This window comes from Narcine bancroftii, chromosome 3, assembly GCF_036971445.1.
Source record: "Narcine bancroftii isolate sNarBan1 chromosome 3, sNarBan1.hap1, whole genome shotgun sequence".
NCBI lineage: Eukaryota > Metazoa > Chordata > Chondrichthyes > Torpediniformes > Narcinidae > Narcine > Narcine bancroftii.
In genome coordinates, this window is record NC_091471.1 from 197,668,259 (window position 1) to 197,682,744 (window position 14,486).

Consider the following 14,486-nt stretch of genomic DNA (forward strand, 5'->3'; position numbering starts at 1 on the left):
CATCATAATTTTGACAGATAAAGCCCTACTCATGTACTTAATGCTAATAAAGCTAAAAACTCTTACTAGGCGGGGACAGGGAGACACTTTGGAAGAGTCACCCCAGCAGCATCGGTTGGGTCTTCATCGTGGGTACCGCAATTTTATTCGAACACAACTTTATTGAAACTTTCTTCAAACAGCTGCTGTGGCGGGGCACAACCGGGGCGCTCCAGTGACTGAATGTTTGTTCCCATCTTCGTCAAGGGTTTGTCTGTTGATTCAGAGGACATTTACAATTTTAAACTTATTTCAATTTTTTTTTAATTATTTCCTCAATTTTTTTTTTTGCCAGTGAATTGGGGTGCTGGTTGCCTGAATCTGGATAACAGGGATTTTAATGTAGTTGGTTTCCAAACTTCCTTCACTATGGTGCACTTCTGGGGATTTGATTGAAATTTCTTCTGTACTGAATGCTGTTTACAACAACTTAGCAATTTCACTTTTCTTTGACAGAATTGAATCGAATGACTTGGCTCTGTTGGCTGCTGTAGCAAGTACTCATTCTCCATATGTTGCCCAGATCCTCTTATAAGCTAAAGCCTCAACTGCAGTTGTCCACAAAGGACAAAAATAAATCAAATTTTGAGCATCGAGTTGCATCAAGTTGGAAAACTTTGTTATTTACGCTTCACCAGAATGATGATCAGATTGGTGCTGAAGAATGCATTGAATAAACAGTGCCAATATTCCATCGCTTTTCAGACATTTTTCTTTTGCAAATACTTGTGTCTATCTGCGAGGAAATTTAATAACTATCGCTTAGTCAAATCTAAAAGATTTTATATTAATACATGTATTTGAAACAAGACAGATCTTTCAAAAAAAAAAATGGCCAGGCTGTCATGTTGTTTTGAATGCTTGCCTCTATTGTGTTTTTCATTCTTGAATAATTTCAGCAGTTGCCTTAATTTGGTGCAGAACTGAATATTACACAGCATTCCTGTTCAGAGGTATCTCCAATTGCATCTATTGATTCTTCATTTCTGAATTGCTAGAATACTTGTTCTCCAAAAGAAAAAAAAACGCAAAAAAGTAGAGCTCGACCATTTGTCCGTTTACTTTCTGCAAATAGTTTGTCAAGTTTTTGTTGAGTTTGTACTTTTATTTATAGGGACAAATGCTCTTTTAAACTTTTGAGGATTATCTTTAAATGTTGTTTTGAAGTTTGTGAGTTAATAGTCTTGTCATGAGCAGCATGTAAAAAGTTGGGATTAGTTTTGAGATCAGCTTTGTGCAAACAAAAATCACTCAGCCTTTGCCCTAATGAAATTAATTGTCAGATGTATTCGGAGTCCAAACTGGCTGCAGTAAATAAGTCTGATGTTGAATGACAAGAATAGCCTAATTTGGATGGGGGAGGGAAGAATTATATTGTGATGTGTGCATCAGTGTGGACTTGGCTAGTGAGAATTTCATGGATGCTTCTATTAATCAAAAATCTACCCAATGATGTAACTTGCATTACATGAAACAGCTGGGTATATCTAAGCCATCAGTGTTCTCTGTAAATCAGGTTACTCAACTCACTGGTACGTTAAATTCGTGAAATAATATTTAGAGGACTTTTCAGATGAACACACTCATTTTAAAAATTTTATTAATAATTACTGGTGAGACAGAATATATTGTTTTTTAAAGAAACTTGGAGGAGCTCTGGAGGCAAACAAATAGTTGATGTCTTGGGTTGAGACACTGCAGGCAAACCTCAAAGTTTGCTTTTTTGTTTTCAGATTGCAGCCTTTGCTCTCTCTTAACCAATGTACAAATGTTGAAAGAAAAGTCACCTCCTTTGTACTTTGTGAAAAAGCAAAGTATCAAATGAACATTTATCATTCTATCCTGGCTGTGGGCAATATTCCTATGTAAACATTTGTCATATTTCCAGTTTTAACAGATTATGTCTAACAAAATAGAAATTAGGGGAATAATTCAATCAAAATTTGAAACCAAAATTTTGGTGCTTTATTTTACTGTTCACCTACCTTTGAGTTTTTTTTTTAAAAACTGATTTGGTATTTTATAGTTTCATTCAGCATAATATTATGAAAAACTGGAGATTTTTTTGGCAAACCCTTGGAAACGCGTCATGTTTTAGTTCTACACAATATTCTTAGATTGCCTGATAAAATGTAAATGGGATTGCCCTTAAACTTTATAATGGTGGATTTTTTTAAAAGCATGAAATTTGAGTATACACACTACTGTTTCAGAGCAAAACAACACTTATTTTCTTGTCACAGGTACTTGTAGGCTGTCAAAAGGATTGATGCAGATCTAAAGACAGAAACTTGCAATCTTGTATCCATCTGGATTTTTACATCACTTGTTTGTTACATTACTTGTCTCCATCAGCACAGTATGCCATTCAGCTTATGTTTAAATCATGCTCCATGGTTGCCATTTTTTACTTGCACAACAGGCCCTTTATGCTATTTTGAAAACCTACTGTAGCTGCAATGGAAGGTGAAATGCACGAAGAGCTAGGTCATCCCAAAATAGACGAGTTACAACATGGACAAAGCCTGGATGAAGTTTCAGCCGGTTGACTCAAAGAGCAGTATTGGGATTTGGCTGCAGTAACCATACAATTTGATTCCTGAGGCAAAAAGGATTTTATTTTGATTGAGTCATGCATCTAAATCTTGTCACTGTATCTCTTTAATACCCCAATATATACTGTTTTGAATGCTAACACAGTTTATTCTCTTTCCTAACATAGATTTTAAAATGTCCCATCCCTTTTCTAAAGACAGCTCTCAAAGCTGTTTTAAGTATTAAAGCATCTTTGAATAAAATTAGTTTTTTTTTCTCAGTTTTGCACAAGTATTTTTTTTTGTGGTGAAACAATATGGAATATCATGGCTGAGTTCCCCACAGTATGAGCCATTTGAAAATAAATGCAAAATAAAGTAGCAAATGCAGGAAACACTAGGCAGCTCAAGCAACATCTACAGAAAGAAACAGTTTACCTTTTATGTGGCAGACCTGCATCAGAACCGGGAAAGTGAGAAAGTCCTTGGAGAACAATAAAATTCCCTGATGTGCCATTACTTTTGTACAATTAGCTCTAGCTACTGACTTGAGCTGCAGGTGACACTATTCTTAAGGTACCACTTATTGAGATTTGATGTACAAACCTACTGCAGGAGATTCCATAGAAGCATTAGAATTTAATTGGAAAATGTCAAAGCCATTTATAATACGCTGAGTCCGCTACTAAAATATTTTTTTCTGGCATTGTTTATATTGCTGTTCCTTCAATGTGATTTTTGAACTTGAATGTTTTCAGTAAATCAAACAAATTTAAATATTGTAAGGATAAATGATAGTTAAAAAAATTATATTTAAATATTATAATTCCCTTTTGTATTGATTCATCAATTTAACCAATATATTGCATACATTAATTCTGGTTCATTGAAGAAGAGTAGCAACTTATAACAAGCATTGAAGTATCCTGATGTATTGTACCGGAAAGTTTAGTTTTCAGTTGCTGGTAACATTTTCCCAGTAGAAATGTAAAAGTTATAAGTAAATGTGCATGCTTAATGATTGCACACATGTCTGAATGCCATGATTGTTCCTTGATTGTGCAGAGTGTGCTACTCTTGTTCATTCAGTCTCTTTCTGCAAGTAAATGCGAAGAGAAGATGTCAGATATTTCCCCTCCTTTCATTTGTATTAGTAAAAACTGCATTTGCAGAAACTTTCATTGTTTCCTACTTAGATTGTTGTCAATTCCAGGAAGGATGTGGCTGTGCTTATTTATGTGTACATCTTACATTTACCACTATTTTGTATCCTTCAAGTGAAACAAATGCTGCAGTTACATTTTGTACATTGCTAAGTTCTTGTATAATTGCTGGTATTTGGCACGTTTAACTGGCTTTTGTGCACTAAATGACAACGCTTAATCTCAATGCATCAGTTTTCAAATAGAAGAAATTGAGAAGCCTAAAGATATTCATAAAAATATTTTTTTAAAAGGAAACATTGAAGTACATTTCTATTTTAAGTGGGAATTTAAACTTGCTGAAAATTTCTGAGAAATGCTACTTGTTAAAACTACCTCAGTTTACTGACAGGAATCAAACCTTCCTTTTTGTTTGCCTTTTATGTCTTACCTTTTCAAATGTGTCTATGCTTTTTTTAAAAAAAAAACTTTTGCAACAAAAACAAATTCCTAAAATGATATTTGGCATGATGAGAATGTTTTAATTATGCAAGGCATAAATTTTGGAGTAGCTTTTTGATTGTGATATCTTAAAATGTGTATTGAATAGATTTTAAAAACACTGGTTTGCATGGAAAGTAATAGTTTGTGAATGTGGCATTTTAGTACCAAGTGGCTGACAGAGGTATTCTAAATTTGTCATTATTGTCCATATCAGTGTTGCTATTTAAATAATTTAACATCCTTCAAACTCTTGGAATCCTATGTATCCCAGCTAGTTGCATTTTATTCTGGAAGCTACATGACATGTGAAACAACCATTGCAAAACATCTTGTACAACCTGATGTTGATCTTTTTACTTCAGTATATTGGTATTTTCAAACTGAAGTATCAGATGATTTTAAAGCTTGCTTAAATCCCTTTGCATTGTTTATAGTATCCACAGAACTAAGAAGGATATTTGAGGCAAGCCATTCTAAAATCTTCATTGCTTTAAGTGATTTTAAAGTCATTTCACAGAATTAGAGGTTTTAGAGTAAAATGCAACATGTGTTTGAGACTTTTACTATATATCACCTTGTCCTCATGTATTCAGTTCCATATTGAAGGGTTGAATAGTATGTCAGAAGTATATGTAGACATTTTCATGCAAATGTCATTGAATCATTTTCAATATTTTTATGTGCAATAAAGCATTGGATTATGAACGTGTATTTTTAACCAATTTTAGCACATGCTTTCTGAGTTGCATACACTTCTGGCTCATTCATCTCACAACATATCTTTTTTCAGACATGCTCTTCCACATCAGCACCACACCAGGTTGCCTATGTACACTAGGTCTCCCCACTAACTTGTTTTTCACCCATAGTATGCGATGTAAATGTAATCTTTTGGTTAACTCTGATTGCTTGTGTCTCCCAAAAATCCAACAAGCTACAAAACAATGCTGAAGAATTCAGTGGGTAGACGGCAGCTGTGGAGGCCAAGGGTGTAAGTTGGTGGTTTGGGTTGAGGCTCTGCATCAGGACTCAGATGGAAGAGGAAAGTTTGTTTGTATATAACTCTATAGAGTGAGTAGTTGATTGGTACAACTAGATAGGGAGGGATATGGGCAGCTGGGGGATGGTGTGGGAAAGAAGGGAGATGTGAATAAAGGGAGAAGATAAGCAGGTGGAGAAGGGGTGTAGGATAATATCAGAGGTTGGGTTGGAAATTGGAAAGTTCATTGTACATGCCATTGGGCTGCAGGGGAATCAAGCGGATATGAGATGTAGTTCTAATTTATGTTTGGCCTTTTTGGCGGATGGTGAAATGACTTGCGACTGGAAGCTCAAGATGACTGCAAAACAGTTGGCTGGTTGATACTTGGTGTCAACAATGTGGAGGAGGCCACACTGTGAGGATCAGAGGAGGAGAGGGTGAGCAAATTTAGGTTCTTGGGAGTCACTATCTCAGAAGATCTTTCCTTGATCCAACACACCATAGGCATTGTTTAGAAAGCACGACAGCAACTAAACTTCCTCAGGAGTTTCCAAATGTTTGATATGACACCTCAACCCCTGGCAAATTTCTAGAGGTGTGGTGGAAAGTATGCTGACTGGCTGCATCATGGTCTGGTGTGGGAACAGCAATAACCCTGAGCATAAAGCCCTCCAAAATGTGGTGGATACAGCCCAGGACATCACAGACAAATCTCTCCCCACTATTGAGTGCATCTACAAGGAACGCTGCCTTCAGAGGGCAGCAGCAATCATTAAAGACCCTCACCATCCAGCACACACTGTTCTCGCTGCTCCCATTAGGAAAGAGGTATAGCAACAACAAACTCGGACTCTTGTGCACTTTATTGATTTTTCTTTTGTTTTCTCTGTATTGCACAGTCAGTTTACATTTGTTATCTGTCTATAGTTTTTACATGTTTACACTGTACACTTTTTATGCACTACCAATTAGTGGTAATTCTGTTCCCACAGGGGGGAAAAAAAGAATCTCAGGGTTGTATGTGATGTCACGCATGTACTCTGACGATAAATCTGAAAACAATGGAGCAGTTTGCAAGAAAAACAGGAATCTGCATATGCTGGGATTGTGTGGAGTATAAAAACATGCTGGAGAAATTCAGCAAATCACGCAGCATCCATTGTAAGCAAAATGCCTTCAGAATTTCAAACCTGAACCCTTCATCAGAAGTGTAGAAAATCAGGCAGTTGCCCAAAATAGGGAGTGGGGGAGGGAAGGGAGAGGAGCACAGGCTTGCAGGAGGATACAGGTTGAAGGAGGAAAGGGCTGAGGTGATGGCGGGGGGGGGGGGAAGGGAGTGAGATGGCTCTCTGATAAGGGAAGGAAGGGATGGGTTGCTGGCAAAGGGATGAGGAAAAGAGACTGAGGGAGGGGACTGAGAGTTGGAGACTGCCAAGTGGGAATATAAGATGGTGGTCCTTGCCCTTGCAGTACAGATGTCAGTTATTGAATGGGGTGAAATTTAAGTGGTTGGCCACTGGGGGGTGCTTGCTGTTTCAGGAAACAGCAAACGTGCTCAATTATAATCTCCTTCCACAATCTGCATCAATTTTCCCCAATGTACAGATTCACTATTCAAGTGTTGCTTCCCATGGAAGAATTATTTAGTCCCTGAATAGAAGATCAAAGTCGTGCTGCCTTCATCAGAGTAAATCTGAGGAAAGCATCCAGCCGGACAGAGTACCTGGTCGAGTATTAAAAATATGTCCTGACTAACTTACCAATGTATTCAGGGATATCTTCAATATCTCACTCCAGCAGGGCATGGTACCCACCTGTTTCAAACAGGCATCAATCATACCGGTGCCCAAGAAGAGTGTAGTAACTTGCTTAAATGACCATCAATCAGTAGCACTTACATCAACAGTGATGAAGTGTGGCATTGCCAATACAACTGACAGAAAAATTCTTCAAAGAGTTAAAGAAAATAATAAGGAGATTTTTATGGAGAGGGGGGAAACCGAGGATAGCACTAGACAAATTAACAGAATGGTATAAACAAGGAGGCTTACAATTGCCAAACTTCAAAAATTATTATAGAGCCGCACAATTAAGGTACCTATCAGATTTTTATCAAACAAGGGAAAAACCAGACTGGACGAGACTAGAATTAGATAAAATAGGGGAAAAGATACCTGAACACATATTATATAAATGGGACGAAAAATTGGTACAACATAGAACTTCTCCAGTATTACACCATCTCCTCAATATATGGAAGAAGATACATGTAGAAAGAAATAAAATAAATTACCAAATACCAAAACTAATATTGACGCAAAATAAGCTACTCCCTTTTACAATAGACAACCTTGCCTTTAGAAAATGGGAAAAAAAAGGGATTAAAAGAATAGAAAATTGTTTTTCAGGAAGTAGATTCTTATCCTTTGAACAAATGAGAGATAAGTACAATATAACGGGAGATACAGCGCTGGCATATTACCAACTGAGATCCTACTTGAAAGATAAATTAGGAAGCAACTTGAGTTTACCAGAGGGAAGTAACCTTGAATATGTGATTACAGATACAATGTTAATCAAAAGATTTATAAAAAATATGTATATTAAACTGCAAGAAAAGGAAAATGAGGAAACAAATGGTAAAACTAAACAAAAATGGGAACAAGATTTAAATATAAAGATAAAAAAGGAAACATGGGAGAAGTTATGCTCTGGAACGATGAGAAATACAATAAATACGAGGCTGCGTATGATACAATATAATTGGTTACACAGACTATACATCACACCGCAAAAGTTAAATAAATGGGACCCAACAGTATCTGATAGATGTTTTCGATGTAAAAAAGAAAGGGGAACAACAATTCATGCAATCTGGACATGTGAGAGAGTAGAAAAATTTTGGGATGATCTCAATCAGATATTAAATAAAATAACAGAAAACAATATACCAAAGAATCCAGAGATCTTTCTCCTAAGTAACATAAAAAATAAAGAATTTGGAATTGACTTGGAGGATGCACAAAAAAGATTTGTTAAGATAGCCCTAGCTGTAGCAAAAAAATGTATTATGTCAACCTGGAAATTGGAAGATAATTTGAAAATACAACAATGGTATATAGAAATGAATAAATGTATTCCATTAGAAAAAATAACATATAGTTTAAGAAATAATATCGAAATATTCGAACAAGTATGGGAGCCTTACATTAAATACAATAGCGAAAACCTACCGGGAACAAACATTACCTAAGTTGATGGAAGGAGAAGAGAAGAAAAAAATGGACTCAGTAGAATTTCTGGTGTATTTTTGTTGAATGACAACATTGTCTAACTGAATTAATGCAACCTAGATTGTATAACTAAAATGGATGAGAGGGGGGAGGGATGGGGTGGTGGCTTGGGAGGAGGGAGGGGGGAGGGAGAAAAAGTCACTGTAAATGTGTGGAAAAGAAAAAGTGTATATCATGGCTATTGTGATTTATGGTGTGAAAAAAAAAAAAAAAAAAAAAAAAAAAAAAAAAAAAAAAAAAACAGTGATGAAGTGTTTTGAAAGGTAGTTGATGAAGCAGATCAGCTCCTGTCTGAGCAGTGACATGGATCCATTTCAGTTCGCCTATCGGAACAACTACGGTAGATGCCATCTCACTGGCCCTACACAAAGCCCTGGAACACCTGGACAGCAAAGATGTATACATCAGGATGCTCTTTATCGACTACAGTTCAGCATTTAACACCATCATCACCTCAAAACTCCAAGACCACTGTGTAATTGGATCATAGATTTCCTCACCCCCAGACCACAATCAATGAAGATTGGAAAGAACTTCTCCACAATCTCCATCAATACTGCAGCACCACAGGGCTGTGTTCTTAGCCCCCTGCTCTACTCACTTTACACCTACGTCTCTGTGGCTCAGTTTGACAATAATACCCTCTACTAATTTGCCGACAATATCACGGTAGTGAGTTGTTTAAATAAAGGTGATGAGCCAGCATACAGGATGGAGATTGAACACTTGGCTGAATGGTGCACCAACAAACTTGCACTCAATGTCACCAAAACTAAGGAGCTGATTGTTGATTTCAGGAAGAGAAATCCAGAGGTATACAATCCAGTGATCATTGGGGTGATCAGAGGTAGAGAGGGTGAGAAATATTTCATGGGAGTCTTTATCTTGGAGGATTTTTCCTGAACCCAACACATCAATGGCATCACGAAGAAAGCACAACAGCGCCTCTGCTTCCTCTAGAGTTTGCAGAGGTTTGATATTACACCAGATAACCTGGCAAATTTCTACAGAGAAATGGTGGAAAGTGCTGACTGGCTGCATTCAGTCTGGTATGGGAACACCAATACCCATGAGTGTAAAGCCCAGCAAAAGTTGAGGACATCACAGGCAAAACCCTCCCCACTATCAAGAGCACCTACAGGGAACACTGCCTTCAGAGGGCAGCAGCAATCAAGGATCCACCCCACCCAGCAAATGCTCTGTTCTCGCTGCTGCCATCAGGAAAGAGGTACAACTGCTACAAGACTCACACCTTCAGGTTCAGGAACAGCATCAGACTCCTCAACCACAAACTCAATCAGGAACTCGTTTAAGGACTCGTGTATGTTACTGGGTTTTTTAAAAATTCTCTCTGTATTGCACACAGTTTGTTTGCATTTGTTATCTGTTTACAGTTCTTTGTTTACATGTATATGCTGTACACAGTTATTTTTCACTACCAATAAGTGGTAATTCTGCCTTTTCCACAGAAAAAGAAATCTCAAGGTATGTACTCTGACAATAAATCTGAGAAGTGGTGAAGAGGAGGTGGAAGTGCAAATGTAACAGGTGAATGGGGGAGGGAGGGGAAATGGTCTGGCGATGCAATCCCATTCTAGGACCACTGGTAGATGAACGCTTCACTGCCTCAGGCACCCCATGCCCATTTAAGTACTGTGGGTCCCAGTGTGGGTCAGATCGATGAGTATGCCAAAACTAGCTAGCGAGAAACCAGTTCTGTTCGTGATGCGGCAAGAAAGGCCTTTACACAAAAGTATGCCTCTCAAGGCCCACCGGCAGCTCAGCAGCCCTCCATGATCGCCTTACTACCCCCCCCCCCCCAGATGCCGCCATGTGCGAGGGCCGGGCGCCGCCATTACTCACCAAGTGATTTCAGTCCTCGCCAGCCCCACTTCCAGCTCCAATGGGTATTACTGCCACATGCTCACCATGAGCGCCACCCTACCCAAAACCTCGCCAGCCAAGGCCAGCGAAGACATCACCTCTGCCACCACTGATGACATCACTTCCTCTGAAGCAGAGCATGATGACGTCACCTCCCCCTGAGCAGGTAGCACAACCGACGGGTAGAGCCAGCCATGCTGCCACCTCGTGCACCCTCAGGTGCCACCATCTTGCGTTGGCAGAGCACCGCCGCCATCTTGGGCCTTTCGGGCCAATCCAGCATATAACCCTACCTCCTATCCAGAACAGGGTGACGATGACAAAGTGGTCCACACGGGTGCCAAGCAAACCACCCTCCCGATGCACACCAAGCCTGTAGATGTTGTCGACCACCACTCACCTCCATCAATGCACCCCACGCCTGCAAAGGATGCCACCGGGCACCACTCACCTCAACCATTGGGGAGCAGCGACTCGGACCCCAAGATGGTCTTAGCGGCCACTGCACTAAATAGAGACATCCCACACAGCCTTGGGTGCTCCATGATGGATGTCGCTATTAATGGTCAGGTAACAAAATACCTATTTGACAAGTGGTAGCACCGAGAGCTTCACACACCTGAACGTGGCCTGAACTTTGAGACTTAAAATTTATATAATGAGCTTTGCTTTTGCTACCCAGGACAGCTCTATAAAGACCCTCGGGCACTGCTCTGTTGATCTGACTGTGAGAGGGGGAGGGGGAGACATAAATGGGTTCAGGCTCCTGGTCATGCCCAAATTCTGTCCCCAGGTCCTCCTAGGCTTAGATTTCCAGTGCCACCTACAAAGCATCACCCTCACTTCCGCAAGGCCCCTACCCCCACTCACATTTCACAGCATGCCATCTGACCACCCCCAGCCCACCTGTGGCCTTTCCACACTGCGCATCACCCCTCCTGCCCTCTTCTCCTGACTCACGCCAGACTGCAAACTGATAGTGGCCAGAAACAGGCACTATTGTGCACCGGATAGGGAATTCATTAAAGCGGAGGTAAAGTGGCTCCTGGCAGACGGCGTCATAGAACCCAGCACCAGCCCATGGAGAGCCCAAATCCTGGTGGTCAAAGGGGGCAACAAACTGAGAGTGGTCATAGACTACAGTCAGCCCATTAATCAGTACATCCAGCTGGATGCCTACCCCTTAACCAACATAGTTGACATGGTCAACAAGATAGTCCGCTACAGGGTCTTTTTCACGATCGACCTGAAGTCGGCCAATCATCAGCCCCCGATCCACGTGCAGGACAAGCCCTACACCACCTTCGAGGCAGACGGGCGTCACTACCAGTTCTGCCGAGTTCCGTTTGGGGTCACTGTCTTCCAGCATGAAATGGACACAAGCTGAGAGTGACCTTCCCATATCTGGAAAATGTCACCATCTGTGGCCACGACCAGCAGGACCATGATACCAACCTGGAGAGTTTTCTCCAGACAGTCAAAGAGCTGAACCTCACTTATAACAAGGAGAAGTGTGTGTTCAGTACCACCCACCTCGCCATCCTGGGGTATATTGTGGCACATGGTGTCATCAGCCCGATCCAGTGCACATGCACCCATTGATGGAGCTACCCCTCCCAACACGCTCAAGGCCCTCCACAGGTGCCTCTTCCTCTTTTCTTACTTTTCCCAATGGGTTCCCCGCTTTTTGGACAAAATCCGCCCATTAGCCAAAGCCACCACCTTTCCCCTCCCACCCGAGGTGCAGTCAGACTTTACCCACATCAGGCAGGACATCGTAGATACCATGATGCATGCAGTAGATGAGGACTCCCCATTCCAGGTGGAGAGCGATGCCTCTGATGTGGCCCTTGCCACCACCCTCAACCAGGAGGAGCATCCTGACACCCTCTTCTCAAGAACTCTCCATGGTTCCGAGCTCAGGCACTCCACCATTGAAAAGGAGGCTCATGCGATTGTGGAAGCTACATGGCAGGCAGGAGATTTACCCTCCTCACCAACCAGCTTGCAGTGGAGTTCATGTTCAGCACCACCCACAAAAGCAAAATTAAAAATGACAGGATCTTGCACTGGAGAGTCTAGCTGGCAACGTTCAGCTACAATATCCAGTACCGACTGGGGAAGTTCAGTGACTCCCCCAATACCCTATCCTGGACCTCCGCATTGGCCCAGGCCGACCAGCTGCAGGCACTCTGTGAATTCCTCTGCCACCTGGGCATCACACCCCTCTATCATTTCATCAAGTCCCAGAACCTTCCGTACACTGTTCAGGAAGTCAAAACTATGACTGAGGCATGCCAGGTCTGCATGGAATGCAAGCCCCGCTTCTTCTGCCCACCCCAGGCCCACATCGTGAAGGCCACCCAGCCCTTTGAATGCCTCAGTATTGACTTCAGGGCCCCCTGCTTTCCGCGAACTGGAATGTCTACTTCTTCGCTATGATAGACGAGTACTCATGTTTTCCATTCGCCATCCTGTGCCTAGATACTTCCACAGCCACCGTCATCAGGGCACTGACACAGATCTTCACTCTGTTCAGCTACCCCATGTTCATCCACAGCGACTGAGGGTCCAGCTTCATGAGTGAGGAGCTGCACCAGTACCTGACAGCAAGGGTAATTGCAACTAGTCACATGACCCAAGGGACAATGGGCAGGGGAAGCACGAAAACGGTGATCTGGAAGATAGTTCTCCTGGCCCTGAAGTCAAAAGGCTGGTCCGTGGACTACTGGCAGGACACCCTCCCCAAGGAGCTCCATGCCACCAGATTGCTCCTGTGCATGGCTACCAACAAGACCCCCCACGAACACCTGTTTTCATTCCCCAGAAAATCAGCAACTGGAATCTCCCTCCCAGCATGGCTCATGTCTCCGGGACCGGTGTTCCTGTGTAAACACACAAAGGCCCACAAGGCTGATCCCCTGGTCAAGCAGGTGTTCCTCCTACACACCAACCACAACTACGCCTATGTCAGGTACTCCAATGGCCGGGAGGACACCATCTCAACCAGGTATCTGGCCTCAGCGGGAGCACCCACTTTGATACAGCAGCCCCCACCAGCCCAGGACCACATCGGCCCGATGCGTCTTCCAAATCTCGAACACTCATTGCACACTCATGCCGTGGGGGACAACCTATCCCCCCCGACCCTCCAACGCCTCACTCACATGCTGATCCAGGCCGTCCCAGCTATCCCACCATGTTGCACCACGCCAATCACCCCGGCACTTACCCTAGCCACCCCGTTTAGCTCTCCCAGCACTTCCTCGCTGACCTTTGACCAGACACCAACCCTGCGAAGGTCACAGAGACTCCGATGGTTGCTGGACCATCTAAACCTGTAAATATACATATGGTACCTAAGAAGGTTGCTAAACCTTTCTCCCCCACCCCCCCCCACCATCCCAAGACAATTTTAAAGGGGGTGAATGTGGTGATACACCACTAGCCTACAGCAGGGGGTGATCTCTGTACCTGCAGGAATATTACCGGAGGACAGACCACACCTGGCCGGCTGTCAATTAGCTGACCTGAATAGACCTAACTCCACCCGGCCGGCTGTCAATCAACCGCCCGAGATAATCCTGAGCCGGCTCCTCCCGAGCCAGTCACTCAGGAGTCACGAGTACAGCTACCACTGAGCAGAGTCTTCTAACTGAATAAAGCCTGTTGTACAGTCTTCCTCGAGTTTTGTGTCTGCTTACTGCTTACTGCTGCAGCCGTGCATCACAAAACACCTACTTTATTTTAAATCTCCAATTCCACTGTAATGTTTGAAGAAATAATAAATCCTTGATATTTTGTTTCTTGCCAACTGTAGTTGGTATTGACTGCTTTCCTGAACCATCTGTATTCATTAAATGTTGCAAAGTCCAAATTATTAATTCCATTAAGCCATCAGCTCTTTCCATGAATGTAGTACCTCTTGCTAGAGTATTGAATAATATGGCCGAGGAAGTCTTATTCAAGACTCTTGGATTACATTTGAAACATCAATTAGCCCCACTGTACCTGAGTGAGAATTGGACCAGTTTGCATTCCTGCTTGCTCTCTCATGACTCCGACGGGAAATCACATTGGTGGTACAAGGTGTAGCCAATATCTGCAA

General features: G+C 42.0%; 1 protein-coding gene across 5 annotated transcripts in view; it reads left to right on the forward strand.

Moving 5' to 3' along the window:
- LOC138757997 (folliculin-interacting protein 2-like) overlaps window positions 1–4,930 on the forward strand; it is a 133,106-nt gene extending 128,176 nt beyond the window's left edge. For all 5 annotated transcript variants that reach the window (XM_069926230.1, XM_069926233.1, XM_069926234.1 and 2 more), the window contains one exon: window positions 496–4,930. In XM_069926230.1, coding sequence (XP_069782331.1) covers window positions 496–574 — 79 coding nt within the window. In that variant the 3' untranslated portion in view covers window positions 575–4,930. The remainder of the gene's footprint in view (window positions 1–495) is intronic.
- The last annotated feature ends 9,556 nt before the right edge of the window (window positions 4,931–14,486 follow it).